A 25,932-nucleotide genomic window follows, 5' to 3' on the forward strand; every position below is an offset into this window, starting at 1 on the left:
TGCTTGTGGATTGATGCGAAAAAGTGACATTTTTCCAGAAAATCATGAATGTGACGTGTTAAACCAGTGTTTCTCAAAGTGTGGGGCGGGCCCCACTGGTGGGGAATAGGAACATTACAAGTGGGGCGTGACAAATGGGAGAAAATCTATTAATTCAATTATTTATTGACCATACACTCAAAACGGCACATTTAAACATAAACCTAGCTTAAAACTTAAATAAATCAGACTGTAGAAAATGTCACACGGTAACTTAAAGCCTAGCTGATTACGATTTTGTTCAGGCGATTGGGACAGGTGGGGCTTGGAACTCTTCCCTACCTCCAAAGTGGGGAATGGCAGAAAAAGTTTGAGAAACACTGTGTTAAACAGTCACCATGACTTTCAGTAATTTAAAAGAGGGCAAATATTCAAAACCACACTGTTGCCAGATGTTCTTCACTCTCCGCCCTGTACGAAATAAATCATATTTCTTATTTAAAGCAACACTATGTAGTTTTTTTAACCTTTAAATAATGTCTCTAAAATTATTTCATTGATAGAACAACTTTTAACTGGACAAATTGTACTGTTGCTGCAACCTGAGCAGCCTCCTAGCTGCTACAACCACACTCTGAAAGTGGAGGTGGAGGGTAGGAAACACAGCCCCGCCCCTCCCCCTGCCTGCAGAAGAGTGTCTGTTACCAGGCACTGTTGCGCTTTTCAACCACATGGGGGAGCTGTAAGTCATTTTTACATGGAAACTACAGTGTACAGTGTTGCTTTAACTTCAGATCAATCTACTTGTTATATGCATATATTGTTTATTTGTTGGAGGTAATGGTGGATTCCATAATGCTGGCAGTCACTGAGTAAATCTTTATTTTGTATATATTTAACCCTTTAGAGAAACAGATTGGATAATGTGCTATGGGCTTTTAAAGTCTGAAATAAATTAGAAAAGATGCGGAGAGCGCTGCTTTAGTTTTATCATGACAGCCTAAAGACTGCGCCGAACACTGTGGTTTTACACTAAAAATGCTGAGTACATTACACATTAGATCTATAGGCACGGAGTAGGTGGCCTTTTGTGGCTGCGCACACACTTTTGACCACGTGAGCGTCTACACCACAAAACCAATCCGGTCTTGTGTGTTTTCGTCTGCCGCTGAATAGTTGAAAGTGGATGAGCTCAAAGCATTTCACATCTTACACCTGTATTTAGCATCGTCCACTTATGATCTGATGTTCACTTATAGGAAATTCAAACAACAGCTGGCATGTGTAGATATGTCCATGATAAGCACAAAATCATACAGTTAACGGAGAGTGCACTTTAAAAGATTAATAAATGCTGAAAAGCTATATTGATATTCTTGGTTCATGTTAGCTAATGCATTTATTAATGTTAAGAAACTTTATTGTGAAGTGCTATTATAATTTTACTGCAGTAAATATGGTATTTCAAAAATTATGATTACCATTGGAAAAATGTTTAAGTTTTTACTTGTACTACAGTTGTGAATATTTGCCTTGATGTTTTTTGATGAATTTGAATATGACGGTAGACGGTCTTCTTTCTAGTACCTTTCCACTGCGTTAATTTCACATCCTCTAAGCATTAAACAAGCATCTCTCCTTGAGGAGGTCAGAGCCCATGGGACACCCACATGCAAAATAAAAACACATTGACATAGAAACACTTAAAGGAATAGTTCAGCTTTTACACATGAGCTTTTACTCACTGTCATGTTGTGGCAAATTTGAAGTATTTTATTATTTTTAAAGCTTACAAAAGTGTTTAGTCTTCTAGCTCTGGTGTGAAGATCAGAATTTAGAGTGTAAGTGTTTTTGTAGCAAAATTCGTGAACAAATAATTTTTTGTTTGTCATAAATGTCATCCTCTGTTACTTGTGTTAATGTGATCATATTAATACCTGTGTCTGAAGTTCCATGACCAGCATATTTTCACCCATTAATACAGTGAGATCATGTAACCAGCACACATGTGAAGTCACACTGAGTAATCTACAGTAACTCCCTGGAATCATTTATTGCTCATGAATAAGACATTGGACATCACTACTTTCAGGCACCAGAGAGGTGAAATAATCCCATTTTAACTAATTTTGACCCCAAGCCACTTTTCGTTAGTTAAAAAAATGGTTCCCTTCATCTGGGTGGAATAAGATTTTGTGACTTTTCTAGATTATCTTTTAATATTCATATAAGAAACTGGGCTAAATTTGGTAATTCTAAAGATAAAATTAAAAAAATGTTACCAAAAGAGGCCCTTGGGGTCAAAATGACCCCTATTGAAAATGAATGAGAAATGCAAACAAATCCTTTTTTTTTCTTTTTATTTGTAAAAAATCTATGCATCCAGAATAAATCTGAAAATTTCACCAAAGAAAAGACATGCTCAATCACACATACACACACAAACAGTCAGACACTTTTTACAGAATTTCGCAAAAAACAGCCACAGATGCAAAACAAAGATTAAATAAATTGGTGGGCTCTAATGCTCGCACAGGTGTGTGCACACACATACATGCACGCATACACACACGCACGCACAAACACACACACACACACACACACACACATTCAGTCAAATTTCTGTGGCATTTTGTAGAAACAGACATTTCAAAATGCATCAAAAACTACAAAAGAATCTACTATTTGAAATATTTATTTTTAATGTCCTTTCTAATGTTTATATATACATAAATTCACAAAATGTATCACTAAAGTAGTGATGGGAGCAGTTGGCCACATCCAGTGAAATGAATGGGTCTCTATGGGCCTCTGCTGGTCAAAGTGATTTATTTCCTAAACTGTAATTCTTTTATGTTTTTTTTTCTAACCAGCAGATGGCCGAATTGAACACATAACATCTAGATAAATATCAAAAAACAATTTAAATCAAATTTAGATCATAATTTGTGTAAATAAAAAAATTATATTTTACATGCAAGCTAATGGTGTAGTTAAGGAATTTATTTATAAACAGGTACAAAAGTGCTTCCTATCTCCCACAACACAGCATTAATGTATAGATGGGAATTAAACAAAAAAAATATATTATTTGAATCATTAAAAATGTATATATTTTTTGTAATCATTTTGACCCCCACGGAACTCTAACGTATACAGGAAAATTATGAGGGTTAAGTCTGAAGTTACAATCTATTATTGTATGTACATACCATGGTGCATTAATTTTACTACCATACCATACTGTACCATAGTAGCTCTACTGTACTTTTAACCCACCCTCCTCCTATTTAATACATCCCCCATCCTTTTCTCACAATGTATAAATTTATCTCATTTTCTCACCCGCTATAACACTATATGCTTCCTTTCAACACACCCCGTCTCCCTTTACCCACATGCTTAATCAAGCATCTCTCTCTCTCTCTCTCTCTCTCTCTCTCTCTCTCTCTCTCTCTCTCTCTCTCTCTCTCTCTATATATATATATATATATATATATATATATATATATACATATACATATACATATATATATATATATATATCTTGCCCTTTGTCTGTCTGTCTTGCCCTTTGTCTGTCTGTCTGTCTGCGGACGAGACCAAACATTCCAGGATTTCTGGAAAAAAATGTACTGCTGCTGTATAGGCAGATGGTTCTCTTGGCAATCAATGCGGTTCAAATACATCCATTTAGTCAGCAAACTGCATGCAAATATTTACACTCCTTTGTTGCAAGACCTTCAATTATCTCTCATGCACTTTACATCTGTAAAGCAGAATACTGCATTGTGTGAAATGCAGTTGCCACGCTGATTTGATGCAAATTCAAATGTGTAAATAGAATTAGGAAAATACAATAATCTGGATTCTAATTGTATGAATCTGTACAGGTGCTTCAATTTGGCAGAATTATGTGGAGCATTTTCTAGAGATGCAGATCTAGGCATTGTAAATGCAAGAAAAGTAATAATAGCTGAATTTGGGGATCAATGTGGTGACATAACTGTTCATATACAGTACTGTATTCAACACATCATCATCTTAATAACACTGTGTTTGTAGCCGTGAGTAATGTTGTGCGAAGCAACATAAAAGTTGCTCTTTTTTGTCAGCCCCCATTTATTGACCAATTTCACCTAAATAGCAGCCAATATTATAGTAAGACATGTAAGTCATTGACTGTGGTATTGAGGTCGAGTTTGTTGATAGCTGCATGAATTGGGGGAAATTTTCAGCAGCTCTGAAATCTGTGTCTGAAATGAACCCAGTTTGTAGTCAAAACATGACTAACAATCTCACTCGCTTGTCACAATGTTTTGAGGCGCTGTCAAATCTCATCCCAGAGGAAAATAAGAGGGTTCTGACAGATGAACTGGAGCACAATCGACCTCTGTACGGAAAGAGCCGTCTTACATCCCATTCGGTGGAAATGTATAAAATGTTTCTAGCTGGAGCGACATCAAAAACATGAATTTTCCATAAGTGGGCTCCACTCCAGGGCTTTCTATGTCAGAATTACTTCTCAATATTTTTGTGTTTTGTTAATGGGCCAGTACAGTACAGTATAGTTGAAAAAGTGCTCCACTTTTTGCAAGGTCTGAAATACATATTGAGGGGAGGAACCTTTGAGCTGTACTTTGGCATGCATGATTGTTAATAAAAGATCAAGAAAATTTAGATTTTTCATAATGGAATAATGCAAAAATGGCATAACCTTACAAATCTGCTTTTATAAATGATCTCACATGCCAGAGATTTAGACAGTCTTCTCTTCTCCATTGTCGTGGCTGCATCTATGAAATCCGTTCGCTCTGTACCTTGATTGGCATGCACATCCTTAGTCCATGACAGGAAAAGAAGGGCTTTCAAATACCATTAGTCTCACCGAATTAAGCCAGTGCCTCCGCTCGGTTCCGCTTTTCAGGCCCACCCCCCAAATTCTCCCACCGTGACCAAGGGCCAGCAGAAATATGCAGATGATTACGGTGAACCATCAATAATTCCCTAAACGATGTGTTTTCGATATTTAATTAAGACCATCGCTTTAGCTCATTGTGTCGATTGAGTAATTTGAAGATGCTCACTATTCATTTTCTGTCATTAGGAGGTAAACGTTGGATTGGAGAGCTCATCCACGTCCTGACATACTCTATCATGCCCTAGTTTTACACTTGATAAAAACAATTTTTTTAGGCTGGCATGTTTACTCTGACTGAGGCGTCTGTTTCTGCTTTGATTGGCTTCTCTTAGGGACCCTCGTGGTGCTGTTTGGTGCAGATTTCTCTGCTTACAGAGCACATTACATCAGCAATGGGGCTGACACGGCATGATGCATTGATTTCTTCCGCACAAGAAAAAAAGAGAAAGAAATTTGTGCAAACTTGCACTTGTTGAAACCACTATATGTACTGTGGCAACCAAAAGTAAAAAAACACTAGATTATTATAAGTATTATACTGTGAGAGTAAGCCAACGAAAGGCCATGTATCACATGAATTTACTACATTTTACCATACTTAATAATAATTTTTTGCATGTCCATATATAAAATTGTCAAATTTGCATATGATGAATAAGGGTCCGATCACATACCGCGCCTAAAAATGCGTGGAAACCGCTAGGTGTGCCACTTTATCTTTTCCAAAGCGCTCGGGCAGTTGCGCTCCTGGGGCATCTGTCGTTCGACCGCAATTATGATCTGCTCCTCCATTTTCCTGCTGAGGTTTCAAAGTAACGGAAAAGGTGAGGAAGCTGATTGGTAGGTTCTTGTCACATGACCTGTGGTGCACTTGCGGTATTCTGAAAAGTTGAGATGTTTTTAACTCGATGTGGTGCGGACGCGCGTGGAACAAAACGGACGCGTCTCACTGTGTGCTCGTTGCGATCGCGTGCTTGTCGCAACCACGTTGCTTCCATTATGAGCACACATACCCCGTGCCTACATTTGAAATAACAAACTTGAGCGCACAAAAGATGTGATATGTGAACAGCCCCTAAATAACCTTGACATGTTGTAGACTCTTAAAGGTGACATAGAATGATTGAACGGGGTATTTATCCTTATTCGGTGATGTGACATGTAGACAAATTTTTTTTTGTTTGGGTCTGTAATGCCTTAGAAGCTTCCTAAAAACATCTCTCTGATAGCTCTATTAGGGTGGGGGATTTTAAACAAGTGGTTTTGCACCTATTTGGCTCCCCCTACTGGCTTAACTTGCAATCTCATTACTGATTGGCTGACTTTGTTGCCACTCAAAAAATGTAGCCAATTATTTTAAAGTGGAGGGGCAGTTAGATGCCTGTGATGTCATAAGCATCAGTTTTTCAGATTGGGCTGTTTTCTGGCTGACATTTCTGAAAGAGGAATTTCTGTGAGACTGAGATGTTTAGCATGTCTAGAACTTTTTGTATGTTTGTGAATGCGGGTAGACTACCATTATTCCACAAAGACAATGTAAAAATAGTTTTTCATTCTCTGTCCCCTTTAAATATTTCTTTAACATCATTTTCCTTGACCTAAATATGTTTGACTTTGTACTATCAAATTTTCAAAACTCATTTCCAAAAAACGTAATCAAAGTTTGATTTACTGTTATTAATTCAACTATATTAAAGATTTTTTGCTAAAATATTAGCAAATCTAGTTATGCTAAATTAATGTAAATTAAAGTTCAACAGATTCAACAGCTTCATACTGAAGTTTTAAAATTGTGCGCTATATCAGCCTGATCTCACAAGAATTCGTACATATTTTTGGCTAAAAAAGAGTTGGCTAATTTGTATGAATGCATACGTAAGTTGATCTTGCAAAAACGTACGATTATTATAAAAAAAGTGTAAAGGCTAAAGTGTAAAGTGTATAGTTTTTTACATGTTAGCGAACTTATGCGCACGATCGAACGCCATTCTTGCAAAGCATAGTTTATTTTACTCATACGCGTACACAGATGTTCGATGCATGCGCAGTGCAACAAAATACAATGTGCATACTTGACCTACGTGTATAAACTACACACGATTACAAAAATCTGGCGGTGCGCGTACAGTGTGCATACTACCCTGATGAAGAAATTTGCATCACGCACACTGTGAAATGACCCTCGCGGATACAAAAAAAAAAAACGGATCTATACTTCTAGCTTAAGGTTTATTATCTCCAGAGGGGATAAAGAAATGGTCTTTGGTCTATGGGTCTTTCTGAAGCATTAACTTCTGAAGCTGTTACTTCAGGTATCCACAACAAAGATACAAAGCAACCAACAACATGAGTTAACACACTTTTCTCTGCAACAGATTTACCTGCTGTGAAGCTCCGTTTTTTAATTACTTGGATCTGAATGTGTTAATTACTGTTGCTCTTCACCTCTATAAATAGAACTGAACTAAAAATTCAGTAAGGTATAAAACGTGACCCTTAGGCTGATCTCATCTTAAAGGGGACACATTGTGCACTCTTAGAAATAAAGCTACAAAAGCTGTTCTTAGGGTGGTACCATTTTAAAAAATGCACCTTTGTACGTAGAATGTGTGTATTAGTACCTCAAAAGTCCTTTTCACACAAAATACACAAAATAGCATTCAGGCAGCCGCAGAAGTTAAAAAAGCCAACTGTGTCTTTGTTTTAAATGTGACTTGTGTTCTTCTTCTGATGTATTAAAAGGTGTTCGAGGAGGAGAGGCTTAAAAAAGTTGCAGGATGTGAAAACCGGAAAGTTGATGCACACTGATCCTCAAAGCTTCAGCATAGTCTTGCGTAGTCATTCGCTATTACAGCGTTCTTTCATCACAGGTGGATAGGGGTGTTAATCACATATTGGGGTGAATTCATTTCTCTAAGCTTAGAAGATTCCTCTCCCAAAACTTTCGTTTTAAAAGTACAAGAGAGAGAGCTGCTGTCACACTTACCAGTTTGTAGACCTGTAAAGATAAACTTGATAAATGAAAGTTCCAGTCCTTAATGCTTATTGATCAGTAGCCATGATTAGCTGAACATTATTTACATTTTGTGCATAAAAACACTGGATAAAAATGCCAAGATGTGCATAATTGCAATATAGAATGCAAGTTCTACGTATGCGCATAATTGAGTGGCATAAATTTCTTATCTGATAAGAAAAATTCTGTATGAACTAGGATGGAAACACTTCAACTAAATAAATCCTTATGTGCATCAAAAAGTCATGTGACTTTTGGACGGCATAACTGGACTAACCATTGTACAGAACTCATTGCACAGCATCTAAAATGTGGAAAAAAAAAGTTAAGACTTTTATCTCAAAAGTTTGGTTACATTACTTTACATGACTGTCTTACTTGACTGTCAAGTCAAACAGCATGAATACTCATCTGAAAGCAGATGTAGCTTATAGTGTTTTGTCTCCGGCTGCGCTTATTATACACAGAAATTGTTAAATACAGTCACTGTTTGAATTATATCAAATATTACGGGGGGTCCCCTAGCTAACCCATCGTTATAGGGTCGCATTGATTTCACAAAGATGTGATCCTGGATCAAACATTTTTGTTGTTTCCGAAACAATGTTGTTTTAATCAAAGAAACCCCAAATTAACCTTAACTCAGTCTCTAACCATTTTACCCCTCAAATTAGTGTTAAATAATAGTTTGACAAAAAAATGTAAAAGCTCCTAACCCAATCCTAAATCTAATAATCTGCGTGAAACACACTAAAGCGTTTACATTTATTCCAGACAGAAATCTTTTGGATTAGTTTACTGCAAAATTGGGACAAATAATGGACAGTATATATTTTTGTGCTTTATATGGGTATCTCAATGCTTATAGGAGGTCCGAGACCACCCCAGTACCCCCCCCCCAATTCAAACACTGAATAAAGCAGCTTTACACTTTACCGATATTTAGCACCAGTTTATCAGGAAGTGACAATTTTGCTTTCTTCAGTGCACTGGATGGAAACGCATGCTTCATAAGCAAATGTTCAATGCGATATTATGCGCATAAGTTTAATACGCAACTTTGGATGGAAACATAGCTGATGTTATGTTGATGTTTACATGTCAGGAAATCTATCCAAAGGCTACAGAAATTAAAAACACCACAGGTTTATTACTATGAATTGGGGAAATCCACCTCTCATTATGGCCGCTGTACTGTAGAGAAAGAAGTCCCGCCTTCCAATAGAAAGAGCCAATCGTCATCAATCGTTAAAGAATGAGGGGCTATGTACTGAACAGGGGCATGCACTGTAGCTGGAACAACCTGGAAAAGCATAAGAAATACAGTCGATATCAGTTTATAGTTGTTTAGAAATATGTTTTTATTGTCACCTAAGCACACTGTAAGAAGTTGAAACAACTTAAAATGTTACTTTCAATTGGTCAAACTTTTTTTTAACTTAAAATGTCACTTTAGGTTAACATTTGATCCAACTCTTTACAGTGCAAGTGATTTTGGACAGATTGGCTTTCCAGCAGTCAAAAAGAAATAGCTGCATAAAAGCATTGCAAATATGGCCACCAATTTAGATGTCTTTCTAGGGACTCAATGGAAGGATGGCATTTAATGAATAAAAAATATTTTACTAAGCATTTGTGTCAAAGATTGCAAAACAAACTTTCATTAGTAAAAAAGCTTTCCTCTGTATGCTAATGCGTCGCATAGCTGTTGTATGTTTTTTAAACAAACAAACCCCATTAGCAGAAAATGAAGTACAGTAAGTGAATACGGAGAGTTATTTCTGCAGATGGTTAATGAGCATGCAGGACTGGAGAACAATAACAAGACATTTATAATAGCTTGTTTCTCTTGCATTTGGTACTTAGAGATTGAGCTCTCAGCGTTGGCTTGATTTATTTGCGAACACGAATTCACGCCCTTGCACATACGTTCTGATCAAGGGTGTTGTGCTAGCCAATTAACAACATCAAAAACACTCTAATCAGATCTGACAATACAGACAGACAAGCGTGAGAATGCCAGTCATGTTATGGGTGTTATATAGCAGCTTTCCAGCTGCAAGCCATATGGATTTGATATATTTCTGGAAACAGGCTATGACGTGGTGGTGCGAAATGACGACTTCCATGTTAGGGGACCCGCGGTGTACGTTGGTAGCTGGTCTGTGGTTTGTTGCTTAAGGCTGTGGTTGGTTGACAAAAAAGTTGGTCTGTGACCGAACAAGGATCTTGATCCAGGAATATGCCCTACTTGTGGAAATCATGTTGTGCGTGATTTGTTTCAGGAACCTCCCGCTGCAGGCTAGCTCTGCTTGAACCATTTGGACATTTTGTGTGAACTAGAGAGAAACAAGCACCCAAGAGTTTCTTAGCAGCTCGGAGGCAGAGTGTGTTTAACTAGAACAGGGTTTCAGGGTAAACTTATCATTCCCAGCTCATGTTGACCTGGCCTTAAAGTCAAGACAACCTGAGGCATTGCCCCATCTGCCCGGTTTCTCAGATGATATGTACACAAAGTAAGAGTTATGTATTACCTTGCCAAAACTGTATATAATACTGTAGGTATAGCATTACTTTATGTACCATGACCCATACGGCAAAAAAATATTTATTTTTAAATATATTTCATAATAGCCAGAAAAATATATTTTCTGAAATTGGAATATGTTTACAAAAATATACTTTTCACCCGTCTATTTTTGCCAATTTTTGGTATATTTTGAAATATATTAAAAAATATATTTTTTGCTGTATGGGTCATGGTACATAAAGTAATGCTTTATAAAAATAAATATATAAATTTTAAAGCATTAAAAATATATATTTAGCCCTTTATATATTTTTATCCAATGAAATATATTAAAAAAAATGTGTTTTTGTTATGAACCTGTAAACAGTTTTAACTCTTTCGTTGCCAGCTATTTTTTTTTAAGTTGCTAGCCAGCACCAGCATTTTTAATGATTTACACAAAAGTTTAATGCCTTCCAGAAAATATTCTTCTTTAAATATAAGGTATAAACATACAATATATCAAATGAGAAACAGACCCTCTGCGTTAAAAAAAAAATAACAAAATCCATCCTCTTTTGATCACCTCTCAAATATGAGTAGGTTTCTTCAAAAACAGCAAATTTGGAGCAAAAAGCTGATAATTTCATTTTTGTGAAATACTTTTGATAGAGATCAGATTCAGAGCGATCCTCAAAACATACACAGACATGCCCAAGGATGATACTTTGGGTTTTATAAGTTCCGGTACCTGGTGGATAATAGCTGTATTGTGGAAAGCCGGAAATACTCGTCATTGGCAGGGAAATGTTTTCTCTTAATTGACGAGATAACTCGTCAATGGCGGCGAAAGAGTTAAAAAGGTTAATATTAAATATTTAGTTTCCAAATATACTTTATAAAATTAACTTGTATTTAGCATATATTTAAAATAATTTTTGTAAATAATACATTTGATCCATATGGGATGTAAAATTAGAAATGGATATGCTTGCCCTTACACATTTTGAAATGTATGCTTATATATGAAGGTTAAAATTGATATATTTCCAAATTCAAAAATATATTCAATTGAGCATTACTTTCTACAAAATGTATTAAGCATATATTTCAAATATATTTTTGGCCAGAGAATTTTATTTTTTGCAGTATGGGTACTCTGCACGACAATATAATATAAACTGTGGTGCATACTCCAAAGTGATAAAGAAAATCATTGAACTCCCATCATTACATATCATGTTCACCTGTGCAGTACATTGTAAACTCCTATAGAGTTGATAATTTATATACAAATTAATTGTATTCTGTCTAGACAAACAGCACCGACAAAGTAACAACTAATGGCACTAAATAACAGTAAAAGTAATATGTTTCAAGACATAACCTTTGATGCTGTGTTCAATATACTCAGGGCTTAATTTTAGCAACACTGTTTAGATTGCCACACAAGCTAAGCACTAACACATCATCTCTCTGATAAAAGCTTGATTGCTTGTCCCAGGGTTTCAGATTAGCTCCCCGCTGATACCTTGTGTCAATATTGCTTTTATTTATGTACATATATGTATGGCGTTATTATGAGATTCAGTCTGCATGGTGTACCTTGATATCAGTCTTAATTTGCGAGTGAGAGTGTAGGTGGGTGCTTTTAACACTTCATCAGTCTGCAGTATTGTGGGCGGAACTATGTGACAGTCTCTTGCCATCACGTCAATATGCTCATTCCCGGATTGTTGCCCATTTAATAGGCTGTGTTACGGATTGCGATAACTTCTCCCCATTCTGATTTCCTGCACAAACACACTTGTATCTTACACTTGACGGTTGAAGTGATTTAGTGGTCACCGGTGGATCCACAGAGGCTTACTCCTTCCTGTTAACTCAGTGAGCGGAAGCAAAAATCATTAAAGTCGATGTGTGAATCGAGTCTTGTAAAAAACCCAACCCCCTTCCTTAAATCTCCATTTTGAGATTGATTTAAGCCCACCGAAGTCACTGTCAACCCACCCACATGTTCCACCCAGTCAGCACATGGACGGACCCCAACCCCCCTGTATCCATACTGGGATATAAATGTCAAACCGACCTTGCTTTGTTCTTTTCTCTGCGTCGGACCTTTTCTCTATAGAGGACAGGATAGATACTTTGTTTCATTGCCCAAAACATAATAATAGGCAGGCAGCTGTTGTTTGTGTCAGTGTTAATAAAGATGCAACAACAAAAACACATTCGTTTAACGGTTGTGAGGTTTTTGTCCCAGGTGAGCCGTGTTGTAAATTACAGGATATTTTACAATCCTCCTTACCGCTTTTTTTCTTTTCTTCTATTTTTTTGTTGGGCAAACCTGCAGAGGGAGATTCCAGCACACATCTCTTCTCACCTCGCACATCGGTCCTCATTTATGCAAATTGGTTTCCCGATTTGGCCATACATAATTCTCACCAATGGAGATTTGAAAAATTAATTACTATAGAGGAGGAGGTTTTGCCATCTGTCTTTACAAGAGTGAGCCAAAGATGTCTGAGAAATACAAAAGCTGTTTTGTTAGTCACCATAGACATGCTATTATTATGTAGGCTTATGCATTTGCGGCTCGGAAAGGTGAAGAAAATTTTACAGTTATTTACCACCCACATAACATGTTGGGTATAGTGACTGTATGGTTGTCTATACATTTATTTCATTATACAATTATTTATCTAGACACACACACACAGTCTGGACTGGGGGATAAGTTTGGGATTTTAAGACCATCAACCAGCTGATGAAACTAGAGAACATAGTCCTTTATTTTTCCTAGCTGGTATTAACTCTAGATGAAAACTACGCCAAATATACAATATTTACTCTTTCTTTTTGTTGTGCAAGCATTCCTGGGTAAAATTAATAACGTTTTCTTCATTATATTACATTGTTCAGTCAAGTCTAAATGTTTACAGAATGTATTGCATTTCCTTAAGCTGTTTTATATTCAATGAAACAATAAACAGCTTTATAAACAGATTTTTAAAGCTTCTGGAATTTTGTCGCTTATCTCAGATAAGCATGACATTTTTCTTTGTGTAAGCAAGTAATTTTCACCCAACATTTGCATCTACATAAATGCAGATCTTATGCCCATCTGGGATATTGGGGATACTTTTAGCTGAAACACCCTCTGCACTGCTAACACAATTTCTTTTTTCTATGCAGGGTTGGCATCAGGTGAATAATCAAGGAGTTTTAAGGTCCTCACTGTGGATATCATGCCATCAAGCGCACTGCACTTTTAACAAGTGACCAAAACGGCTCATTGTTCTTTTGGTAGTATTTTGGAGAAGAAGTGGAAGAAATGTGACTCCATCCGAACTGACAACTTTAAAGGCCTGCTGTAGTGACAAAAGAATGAAACAAGACCTTTGATGGATCCAGCACTTCTGTGGAACTTTTGATACTGAGGCTTTGGCTGATACAACATGAGCATGCAAAGAGGGATTCAAGCTGCAGAAGATAACCAAGAAGAAGAAATAAAGGACAATGATACGCAGACTTTTCTAGAAATAGGGGGAGATGCCAATGCCAACCAAATATCTAAGGCAGAGAGCAGAGAGCATACCCAGGAGAGGATCATCATCTGGGGAACACATTCTCGGAGTGAGGACCCCGAGCTGGAAGAGTTTGAACTTCTGGAGTGTCAAGAAACACTCACTCCGGATAAAGAATGTGGGGTTCAGAGTGAGAAGAACAAGACAGTATCAAAGAACTATTGTGACAGAACGTCGACATCTTCAACCGTAAGCTCTTCTGTTAGATCTGCTTGGAAAGACCACAATGAAAATCACAGTCTGGACGGAGGTGAAAATGAAAATAGTCAACCTCTTGACCTCAGGACCTCAAGCTCTCGTTCTGGGGGATATAGGACCCTGAGAGAGACGAGGAGTGGTTCTGAAAGCAATGTGTTTTCATCTTCTCTTTCTGTAGTTACTAGCCTCAGTGGAAGCTTAGCCAGCGCTCTGGATAGTGCAGGTCGCACACAGCCTCTCTCTTCCCAGCTTACCAAGTCTACCTCAGTCAAAGGCAAGAACCAGCAACCAGCCACTACTGAGTCCTACATCCACTCAGACAGAAACAAGGAGCTTCCCAGGGATTTGGACCAAAACCACAACTCTACCACACTGCCTCAGGAACCACAATGTGACAGAAGTAAGCTAATCACTCCAAGTGTGGGGTATCCTTCACATGGAGGCATGCAAATACAAAAACTCACTATGAATGCAGAGCAGAACCAGGGGAAAAGGACTTCATCTGAATTGACGAAAGGTATGGTGAGAGTGCTACCTTCTTGTAGGCAACTAGTCCGTCCTCTTACTACTGATACAGAAAAAACGCAAACCTCAGGATTTGTCACCACAGACATCCAGGGAGGGCATCAGCCTTCAAACACCTCAGAGATGGTTCACAGCCATCAGCAAACTGCAGAACTGAATAATAAGTCTCCCAACATATGCTCAGAGATGCTTCCAAACCAGACCTTGAAAGGAGAGACACAACGTTTAAAGAGGCAGAGCTCAGCAGATCGTGCTGCAAGTCCTTCGAGCCTGGAGAGGAAGACTCACTTTAGTCGGCGGACCTACAGCAGTCCGACTAGACCGTCGACTCCTCCGTCACCGAGGACCACAGTGTCACCTCAAAGACAGACTTCGTCTTCACCCATCAAGACTTTACCTTCTCGAGGTCCTCAGTTAGGTTATGGTGTATCACAGGGGTACAGCTCTGGTTTAAGAACCCCGGTCAAAACAACAATCAACACAAGCATCCATAAACCTCTTCAAGATCAGGCTCCAACAGAGAGCTCCCCTCCATCCAAGTGTCTACTTAAGCCGAAAAGCGTTCGCCCCAAAATCATCACGTATATTCGGAAGACCCCGCAGGTGAAACCTCAGCCCCTTGACGGAAATTACGAGGCGTCGTCCTTATCTACAAACCTTACAACGTATAGTGGGACTCAATCCAAACCTACAACAGGAGATCAAGGGGATGCCTCTGTGCTGAGTGCCTCAAACTTGCTCTATGACAAATATCGTCAAGAGATACAAAAAGTCCGGTTCTTCTCACCTGGACTAATGGTGTCTGGGATTAAACCACCCAGCAGCAGCACCTTGCCCCACAAAATGACAGCCAGGGCCGATACCTTCTATGGGACTGTCAACAAACCCATCTCTGTAATGGTAAGGACGATTTAACCAAATGCTTTATTTTTCTGCAGCTGAATTAGTTCTAATGTTGTTGTTTTTTGCCTAAATAGGTGAGCAGATCTCCTGTCGGGTTTGGGTCTCCGGTGTCTGGACCTGAGAACACATCAGGATCCACTGTACCAGCACAGGATACAGGGAGTCTTTATCGTTCTCCCCGGGGCCTGAGACCTCAACTTGGTGTTGGAGCTGTAAACAGGACTCCTGCAGCTGCCAAAAATAGGATGGTCCTGACAGGCCACCCAAAGTCACCATTGGCTTTCAGCCAACCAATGCAGGCTGTTAACCCGACCACTCAAATCCCTCAGGAACCTCAAGGTGAGATTGGTGTTTCACTTTGCATAGTTTAAATGAATCTCACAGTCACATTTTCAGCCGTGGAATTGAATGATTCGAATGCCACCCTAGTGGAAGTTCGGAAGAAGCTTGCAAAACTGTGTAGTAAATAGTTCTTGACTGATATAAACACCAAGGTTTCATCCTACAGGCAGTGGTGACTCTGGGGTATTTTGAGATGAATAAATTTCAACCCAGGCAAGGAAAAGAACGAAATATGCAAGTTGTCTCATCCCTGTCAGCTATGCATTTGTAATTGTTACAGATAAACTCATCTCAGCCTTTAGTCAGCGTAAAATACACACTACCTCCTGGTGTTCACTTAAATATAAATAAAATTCACATTCATTTTGTGCCATAAGGAGGATCTGTTTGAGCTTAAAAATTTCCCACTGTTCCTCAAGCGCAGTCAATTTCCGACAACTTTGCCTGCCAAGGTGAAGATATGAATTATTTCATTTTAAACCCACTATTGGCATTGGTGTCGATTGTCCTCAGTGTTTTATCCAGAGGGCATCTGTCTATCTGCACACTGATATCTTACTGCAATGGCAGTCTCCATTAATGCATATTGATGCCGATTTCTTGCTGTTTGGCTGTTTGCAATGCTTTGAAGTGCAAAGCAATTAACACTTGAGTCATGCCGATATCTGCTCCTGACTGTGCGTGGTCACAAGTGGTATCTAGAACATGATAATTCTAATAAGTTTTCTGCTGTTGTAAGGATACTGATGTTAGGTAAAAAGATATCTAGAGAACATGGTTACTTAATCATTAAGGTATACATTTGATCTCATATGTCTCCTCTAAAGTTCTCTGGGAGAAATAAAAATGGACAAACAATAAACAATTGTTAACCCAATTAATTATGATACATTGAATTACACTTGTCCGATTCACAATTTTACATTTCCTTTGTGTGTAAGTACATGTAACGATATGCAAAAGGTACAAACCCCAAAGTAAACAATGACGCGAGTTATCGTCTCCAACATTAAAAAAATAATTGTGGACTTCAACAAAAAACACACAGATTGTAGGCAACAGTTTACTTCCTGGGATTGGTGTTGTAGATAAGACCGACATTATAATAATTCTTCCCTCCTCACAGTCTGTAAGTTAACTCCTGTTAGCATTGCATTGTGCGCAAATCTTTTAAACATGGTAAGGAGCGTCACATTTCCTGCTGATGTCATAGGTATTCAGACCACAACGCACAGATTGGCTGGCCAGTCAGGGACACAGAGCTTTTCAAATTCGTGCGTTTCAGAAAGAGAGTGAAATCTGGAGCTACAAAAATGTACGGTATGTATAATAATATATATTAAAATAAAATAATGTGTTTTTTAACCATAAACCATGCAAACAAATACACAAAATAACGTAGTTTTTTAGCAATGAAATAGGTGCCCTTTAATATCAATTTTGGTAACACTTTATTTTACAGTGTACTTAACACTAAGTACATGTTGTTGCTTTGTATTATTTATTTATTTATTTACACTGTATTACATTGTAACACAGACACTATAAAATAAAGTTTTAACCTAATTTTTTTAAATTGTACATTGCACAATGATCTCTAGCTGTCACTGGGGCGGTAACCTTTGTACCGAAAAAGTTTGTAGTTTGTATTAGTACCACAAATGTATTTCATAATCAAATGTATACATACATGTACCTAAATGGTAAATATTAGGACCTTTTTAAAGGGTACTGCCCCAGTGACAGCGTGGGACCATTTTTTGACCATGTTATTTCTGACAGTGTAACAGAATATATCTGATAGTTTTGTTATTAAATTATTATACTGCATTATTAAAAACAGCTTTGTGCCAATACAGAGCAGGAGAGTTATTTGTGCATTCAGCCCAGTATAGATGCAATATACATTTAGTTTATTCATTTGAAAAACAATTTGTTTGCATTTTTCTTATTCATTAACACTGTTAAGTGTTTATCATCACATCAATGAGGCATTGATAAGAGAGCTCTTGTAATGTATTCATGCAATAACACAGTGAGAAATAACTGAATTCCTCAGCATCAACTCATAATAGGCACAAACTTCATGATCATTTACTTTATTTACTCCCTAAACACAGCAGAAATGGCTCTCTTCTGGCTTTAAACTAAAAAAATATATATAATATAAAATAGATGTAAAAAATGTAAACTGATGATGTAAAATATTATGTTTATTAAATGACCCCTCATCCGATGAAAAAGCAGTAACGGTGCAAAAAAGAATGATTGATAGAGAATAAAAAACTTCTCTTGGCAGAACAGGATCACGTTTATCTCTAATGATCACGACCCTCACGCAGAGGAGACGCTGCCTGCAATTTCATTAAAGACCTTGATGGCTCGGGTTTGGGGTGGGGGGAGTGCAGATAGGAACATAGGAGCTGAGGCACGTTTGAATAGTGATAAATGAATGCAAGTGCGCTGTGTGCGCATTTGCAGAGTGTGTATGTGCTTGCGTTTTGGTTCATTTGTGGAGGATGACTCTCTCCGGCATTCTGCTGACAGTGCAGCTAATAAATGTCTGAGAACACAACGGGAAATGAGAAAACGTGGATTGTCATTTAGCATGCACTGCGCTTTGCTCCAATAACACTGTCATGGGGAACAGGGGGAGAAGGGGTGCTTTATCTCAAAGCGCAGGAGGGGATCATTTTTCCACCTGCCCCAAATTACGGTCTCATGCCGGAGGGAGTCTGGGAGTTCAAAGCGAGCCTTGATGTTGGTCCCTAAATTCGCTCTGTGACTGTGGTAGATCATATTTATAGTATTTATGCACTCTCTACGAATACACTTTGGTTTCCCTTATAAAAAGTACTGCTGCTTTACATATTTTACATGTGTTTTACTGTATCCTTCTTTTCATCTTTCAGTGTTTGTCAAAATCGTTTGGTATATCTTAAAATATTAATGGCATGATCATATTGGAGCCTCTAGCTCAGTCCCAATGGTATCAGTTGTAAAGATATTTGATCTTAAAGGCCTACAGTCCAAAGACAGGCAATAGTCCTGATACTCATAATAATTCTCATTAATTACATGTAAACAACTTTTGTCACTTTTACTGGTGTAGAAATAAGCACACGGGGATAAGGGAAAGCCATTAGCCTTTCAAACCGAGGGCTTTATTAAGTACGGATATTGAAATGATTCATGTAGGCCTGCTGTAAAAGCAGCTAATGGGCCACAGCTCAGCACACTATGGGTATCTTTAATGTTTTGCTTTCTGGATTAATTAAAACAGAAAGAACTCTGGGTGGCTCTTATGTTTCGTTTGGAGAACATAAAACCTGTTAAAGGGACACTTCACTTTTTTTGAAAATAGGCTTATTTTTCAGCTTCTCTTGAGTTAAACAACTGATTTTTACATTTTTTGGAATTTATTCAGCCGATCTCCGGGTCTGGCGCTACCACTTTTAGAATAGCTTAGCATAAACCATTGAATCTGATTAGACCATTAGCATCGCGCTGAAAAATAATCAAAGAGTTTCAAGATTTTTCCTTTTTAAACCTTGACTCTTCTGTAGTTACATTGTGTACTAAGAAAATTTTATCGGAAAATTGTACTAAGACCGGTAGAAAAATAAAGTTGCGATTTTTTTAGGGAGATATGGCTAGGAACTATACTCTCATTCTGGCGTAATAATCAAGGACTTTGCTGCCATAACATGGCTGCAGGAAGAACAATGATATTATGCAGCACCCAAAAATAGTCCCCTTGGTAACTTTCAATATTTTGCGCACTGCGTAATATCACTACGCCTGCTGCAGCCATGTTACAGCAGCAAAGTCCTTGATTATTACGCCAGAATGAGAGTATAGTTCTTAGCCATATCTGCCTAAAAAATCCGCAAACTTTATTTTTCTGTCGGTCTTAGTACACGATGTAACTACAGAAGAGTCAAGTTTAAAATAAGAAAAATATCGAAACTGTTTGGTTATTTTTAGCGCGATGCTAATGGTCTAATCAGATTCAATAGATTATGCTAAGCTATGCTAAAAGTGGAACCGCCAGACCCGGAGATTGGCTGAATGGATTCCAAAACGGTAAAAATTAAATGTTTAACTCTAGGGGAGCTGGAAAATGAGCCTATTTTCAAAAAAATTGGAGTGTCCCTTTAAGCACCACACATTTATCATTGGTCAGACAGAGAAATAGTTAAAATTGTATTTAGACACTTGGAGAACACTTAAATATGTATAAAAATTGTTGCATTAAATATGACATTAGCAGTCAAGGTGGAATTTTTTAAATATATTTCACCTTAATATGAAAAACTAAATCCCTCCAGTGGATTTATGTGTCTTCTGAAGCAATATGATATGTTTTTTAGAGAAAATAATAAATATTGTCAGCTTATTTAGTAAACAATAGGTCATGTATTATTGCAAACATGCAAATCAGCATTGCAGCATTTTTGATAACTTTTAATCTCATTGATCCTTGCGTGTCTTGTGATGAAAAATGCATGTAACAAATAGTCAAAAGACATGCAAAAACGAAGAGATCCTAAGATTTAAAGTTGCATACTGATCGCTAAATCAGCTCAAAATATTAATTGTTTATACTTGGGTGAACTGTTCCTTTAAAGAACGAAAGCTGGCACACGCATGCGCAATGCAGCGCAATCCGCGATGCAAGTGTCTTTTGCTAGTTTCGCCCTGGCTTAATTATCATTTTCACGTTTAGCACCACGTTGTTTAAATAGCAAATGCATTTCCGCCCAATTTTGCACCCATGGGCATTCTGGTCTGAAACAAGGTGTGTTCAGGCGCATTGTTGACACGTTGCTATTTTGAGGCAACTAAAATAAACTGCACCATTGACCAACAAAAACCTGGTCTAAAGTCAATGGCGCAATATTGTTTTTTGTTATTTAATGAGCGCAACTTGCTTTTAAAGGGGATGAGAGCTGAGACTCTCATTGGTTTTTTGCATGTTACGCCCAAAACACACCCATTACTCATTATGAAAATAGGAACAACCCTTTTAGGCCGTGCGCATGGTGCATAGACCATTTTTCCCGTCATTAAATTAGTAAAAGTGGATTCGGACACACCCATTTAGACCGTGCGCTGTGTGCTTTAGACAATGCTCTTAGATTGTTAAAATAGAGCCCATAGTGTTTAAATAATTTACAAATAGAAGTTTGTTAGGTTTAGATTCTTAAATAATAGATGGACACATGCAAACAGAATAACTGACCAAATGCATTCACAGAAAATTACCACGGGATCAGTTAAATAAAGTAATTGCAGAAATGGCTCATAACACTTTCAGAAATAAAAGTACAAAATCTCTCACTGGAACGGTGCCCTATAAAGAGGTCCTAATATGTACTATTTTGGTACAAATATGTATACATTTAGTACTTTTAGTTGTACGTTTTCAAAGGGTACCACCCCAATGATAGCTTTTACCTTCATTTCTGAGAGTGAAAGGAGAATTTTTTTTATTTGTTTGTAGATGCAATGAAATTAACACATATTAACACAGATAAGGCTTTATGCTAGTCCTAGATTAAAACACATGTTTGAGTTGTCTCAACTGTTTATAGCTTGTGCAAAGTGGAGATAGAGCGCTGCTGGTATCCCTTGTATCCTCTGGTGCTCTTGGAAGGGTTAATTATTAATAAAAAAGAATTGGGCCAGTGGGCCGAAACGCGTTGGTGTTTTAATGTTTTAACCCCTTTGAAAATAATAAAGGTTTTACTTTTGCATCCTACTGAGTGCCTAGACTTGGAATTTTTTCCCAATTCTTTTATAAAGCTTGTACTGACAGATCTTGAAATACGCCCGTGCCATTGATTTGCCTCAAGATACACACCAGTAACATTTTAGTAACGTCATGTTTATAAAAGATGCTAATAAAATTACTTTACTAAATTACTAAATTACTTACTAAAAATCCAGATAATTTACTCAACACCATGTCATCCAAATTGTTGATGTCTTTCTTTGTTCAGTCGAGAAGAAATTATGTTTTTTGAGGAAAACATTGCAGGACTTTTCTCATTTTAATGGACTTTAATAGAGCCCAACACTTAATACTTAACTCAACACTTAAAAATTTTTTTCAGCGGAGTTTCAAAGGACTATAAACGATCCCAAACGAGGGATAAGGGTCTTGTCTAGCGAAACGGTTGTCATTTTTGACAGGAAAGATAGAAAGTGTGCACTTTTGGACCACAACTTCTCGTCTAGGTCTGGTCCTGTGATGCGCCAGCGCGACCTCACGCAATACGTCATGACGTCAAGAGGTCACAGAGGACGAACGCAAACCTACGCCCCATAAGTGTTGAGAAAGAGGACCGTTCCGAGGTTGTTGTATGCGGAATGATGTATGTGTCAGTTTATTGTTTACAATAGTCCGCAAATGTGCGTTTCATATATGTAACATGTGACCTCCCTACGTCACTACGCATTTACGTGAGGTCGCGCTGGCGCTTTTCAGGACCGGACCTAGACGAGAAGTTGTCGTTTAAAAGTGCATATTTTTTATTTTTCTTGTCAAAAACGACAATCGTTTCGCTAGATAAGACCCTTATGTCTCGTTTGGGATCGTTTATAGTCCTTTGAAACTCAGTTGGAAAAAACTGTTAAGTGTTGAGTTAAGTATTAAGTGTTGGGCTCTATTAAAGTCCATTAAAATGAGAAAATCCTGCAATGTTTTCCTCAAAAAACATAATTTCTTCTGGACTGAACAAAGAAAGACATCAACATTTTGGATGACATGGTGTTGAGTAAATTATCTGGATTTTTTAAAGAAAATGGACTAATCCTTTAACTAAGGTCTAGTCCTGGCTTTAGCTAAGCCTTGTCTGTACAACGAGGCCTTAGTGTATTTTATACATCAAAACTATTTTTGAGGCTTCTGTAGGATGGAAGGATGACCTGTTCAGTTTCATATTAAGGCCTTTTGTGAACAAATTGGTTTTATGAGTCCATTAAGTCCCAACACATGTAAGCAAAACGCTTTGCATTTAGTTAGCAACTAGTGCCACTGTCTCCCGAGTGAAAGATAAGCGTGATGAGAAATAGGGCTCTGTGTGAATATTACAGAGGTATATTTGGTGATGAACGACCAGGGGCAGACAGCAACAAACCTCTTTATGATCTTCACCTCTCACTGAAGAGAAGCCGCGCAGTAGCGCAATCTCTCTCTGGTTCTCTTTACATCCTACTGTGATTCTTTTCCAAGTCAGTCTCATCCACAGACAACACAACCGCCCACAGTCAATTCTCTCTCTGTCTGATGCATATTGCACACAGAAGTTGAGTTGGCTGAAGTTGGCTGCAAACTGGTACAGTTCTCCTAGTAACAAAGGTTGCTAACAAGGTACTGAACTGATACAATGAGCCCTTTTGAGGGAAGTTTTCCAGGTTAGTTACAGCAAATCTTAGAAGAGTTTAGTTTGTAGATCCACAATATATCCATTGGTTTTGTTTTATCTGTTAAATAAGCTATAGTTTTTTGGGGGGTGGAATACATTATTTTTATCATCAATAATCTTTTCACAGCGGTTTGTCATTGTGATGTTATTTCAGATTGCTCCAAATGCCACATTAAAACAAATCAAAGTGTGGTTGGTCAGTGTTCATGTCAGTCACCTTTTTCAGTCTTAGTGGCCAGTTCTTAACAGGAATAAGCTACAGTACGTCTGAGCTTTAAACGGTTCATTTCAGGGCACAACACTTTCTTTGTTGCTCGTGTTTTCTAAATGATCTTTGTCTCAGATGCTACATTCATGATCCTGTACCCTGCAGAAAAGTTCTCCATGCCTCATTATGTCACAGCGGTATAACAGGAATATATTATGCATAGCTAACGCCCATGGTGGCTTGTGCATCAAAACTAGACTTAAAGGACAAGTTGGGTATTTTACACTTAAAGCCCTGTTTTTAGATTGTTTATGATGAAATAGAACGGTTTTGACTGAAATTTCGACATATGCGGCTGCCCCGAGAATTTTCGGTGTTTGTGTTTCACCTCCCACCTCTACAATGGGTTTATACAGTAGGTGCACTGGAATAATTCTTCCTAAAATGCATTAAAGGTGACATAGAATGATTGAACGGAGTATTTATCCTTGTTTTGTGATGTGACATATAGACAAAAAATTTTTTGGGGGGGTCTGTAATGCCTTAGAAGCTTCCTAAAAACCTTTCTCAGATAGCTCTATTAGGGTGGGGGATTTTAAACAAGTGGTTTTGCACCTATTTGGTTCCCCCTACTGGCTTAACTTGCAATCTCATTACTGATTGGCTGACTTTGCTGCCACTGTAAAATGCAAAATGTAGCCAATTATTTTAAAGTGGAGGGGCAGTGAGATGCCTGTGATGTCATAAGCATCAGTTTTTCAGTTTGGGCTGTTTTCTGGCTGACATTTCTAAAAGAGGAATTTCTATGAGACTGAGATGTTTAGCATGTTTAGCACTTTTTGTATGTTTGTGAATGTGGGTAGACTACCATTATTCAACAAAGACAAGGTAAAAATGGTTTTCCATTCTCTGAAACTCACCGAGTGGTCAGGGGTGTTCACTGGTATGCTCACACAAAAATCGCTGCAAAATACGCATTCCAACAGGTTTTATCGTAGTTTTTGCCAACTCCATTGACTTGTATTAGATGTGCTGTGAGGTACGGTATTACTCCGCGCCGGGAACTTTGTTTCTATTCTTGTAATTGGCAAAGGCAGATTAGCGCCACCACCTGGGCTGGAGTGTCTATTTATTCAAGCTCTCAACGGAAGAATATACGGGTGTGAGGCGTTTGGAAAAATAGGTCCACAAGTTTATTCTTTTGCAGCGATTTTTGTGTGAGCATACCAGTGAACACCCCTGACCACTCTGTGAGTTTCACGTCTTTGTAAATGAAAGTTTAATGCATTTTAGGAAGGATTGTTTCAGTGCATCTATAAACCCAGAGGTGGGAGGTGAAACACAAACACCCGAAAATTCTCGGGGCAGCCACATATGTCGAAATTTCAGTCAAAACTGTTCTATTTCACTATAAACAATCTGAAAACAGGGCTTTAAGTGTAAAATACCGAACTCGTCCTTTAAAAAAAGTCAAATAGGCAGCTTTCTTTTTCTCTTTCTTTCTTTTTTTTCTTTTACATTTTTTAGTCCTAATCATCTTCTTCTTCACTTTCAGATCAGAGAAGACCAGTGGCTGCAAAGTCCCTTTTGCCGAAACCAGCTCAATCTGGCCTGCGTCCTCCTGGCTACTCGCGGCTCCCGCCAGCTCGTCTTGCTGCATTTGGGTTTGTCCGAAGCTCCAGTGTCTCCTCGGTGTCCAGTAACCACTCGACAGAAAGCACACAAAGTGACCCCTGCCGACCTACCTACCGTAAGTTACCGTATAATTGCATGTGGAGCTATCAGTTTAATAAACAAAATGCAGTTGGTGCAAATGTGCAACATTAAGTGAGAGTTTTCAGGAACACAGTACTGAAACCATGTCTGAAGTGCTGACGTCCTGCTGATTTTAGCTACAAACCTAATAAAACCTCGCCTCTTTAGACCTTGATTAGTTGTTCAGTTGTGCTTGATTAGAGCTGGAGCTAAACTTTGCAGGACATCGGCACTCCAGGACTGACGTTGCCTACCCCTGGTATATACAGACAATTTACATACCCAAATAGACATCTCAGATAAATTCTCATTCTATCAGGCTGTCGGCGACGCTAAATTTTGTCTAACACGCTTGGAGCTAAGGACATTGTTATCTTGTTCCTTATTCCCTCCGAGATCCCCGAGGCACAGTTTACAAAAAATAATGCTCCGCTCTTTGGAGTTAATTATAACACTGTTTGCATCGTTTTTAAACTCCGCCCACATACAGCATACTAATCCCCCTTCATTACCATATTCGTACAGACTCGCTCTTATAGATGCTAACAGGGGAAAC

The 25,932-nt window shown here is 38.0% G+C and overlaps 1 protein-coding gene across 2 annotated transcripts in view; it reads left to right on the forward strand.

Annotated features, from left to right (window-relative positions):
• Positions 1–25,932, forward strand: part of mtus2a (microtubule associated tumor suppressor candidate 2a) — a 92,306-nt gene that overhangs the window by 32,932 nt on the left and 33,442 nt on the right. For both annotated transcript variants that reach the window (XM_055208544.2, XM_055208545.2), the window contains exons 2-4: positions 13,621–15,635; positions 15,713–15,977; positions 25,177–25,371. In XM_055208544.2, the coding sequence (XP_055064519.2) occupies positions 13,884–15,635; positions 15,713–15,977; positions 25,177–25,371 (2,212 nt within the window). In that variant the 5' untranslated portion in view covers positions 13,621–13,883. The remainder of the gene's footprint in view (positions 1–13,620; positions 15,636–15,712; positions 15,978–25,176; positions 25,372–25,932) is intronic.

This window comes from Misgurnus anguillicaudatus, chromosome 12, assembly GCF_027580225.2.
Source record: "Misgurnus anguillicaudatus chromosome 12, ASM2758022v2, whole genome shotgun sequence".
Lineage (NCBI taxonomy): Eukaryota > Metazoa > Chordata > Actinopteri > Cypriniformes > Cobitidae > Misgurnus > Misgurnus anguillicaudatus.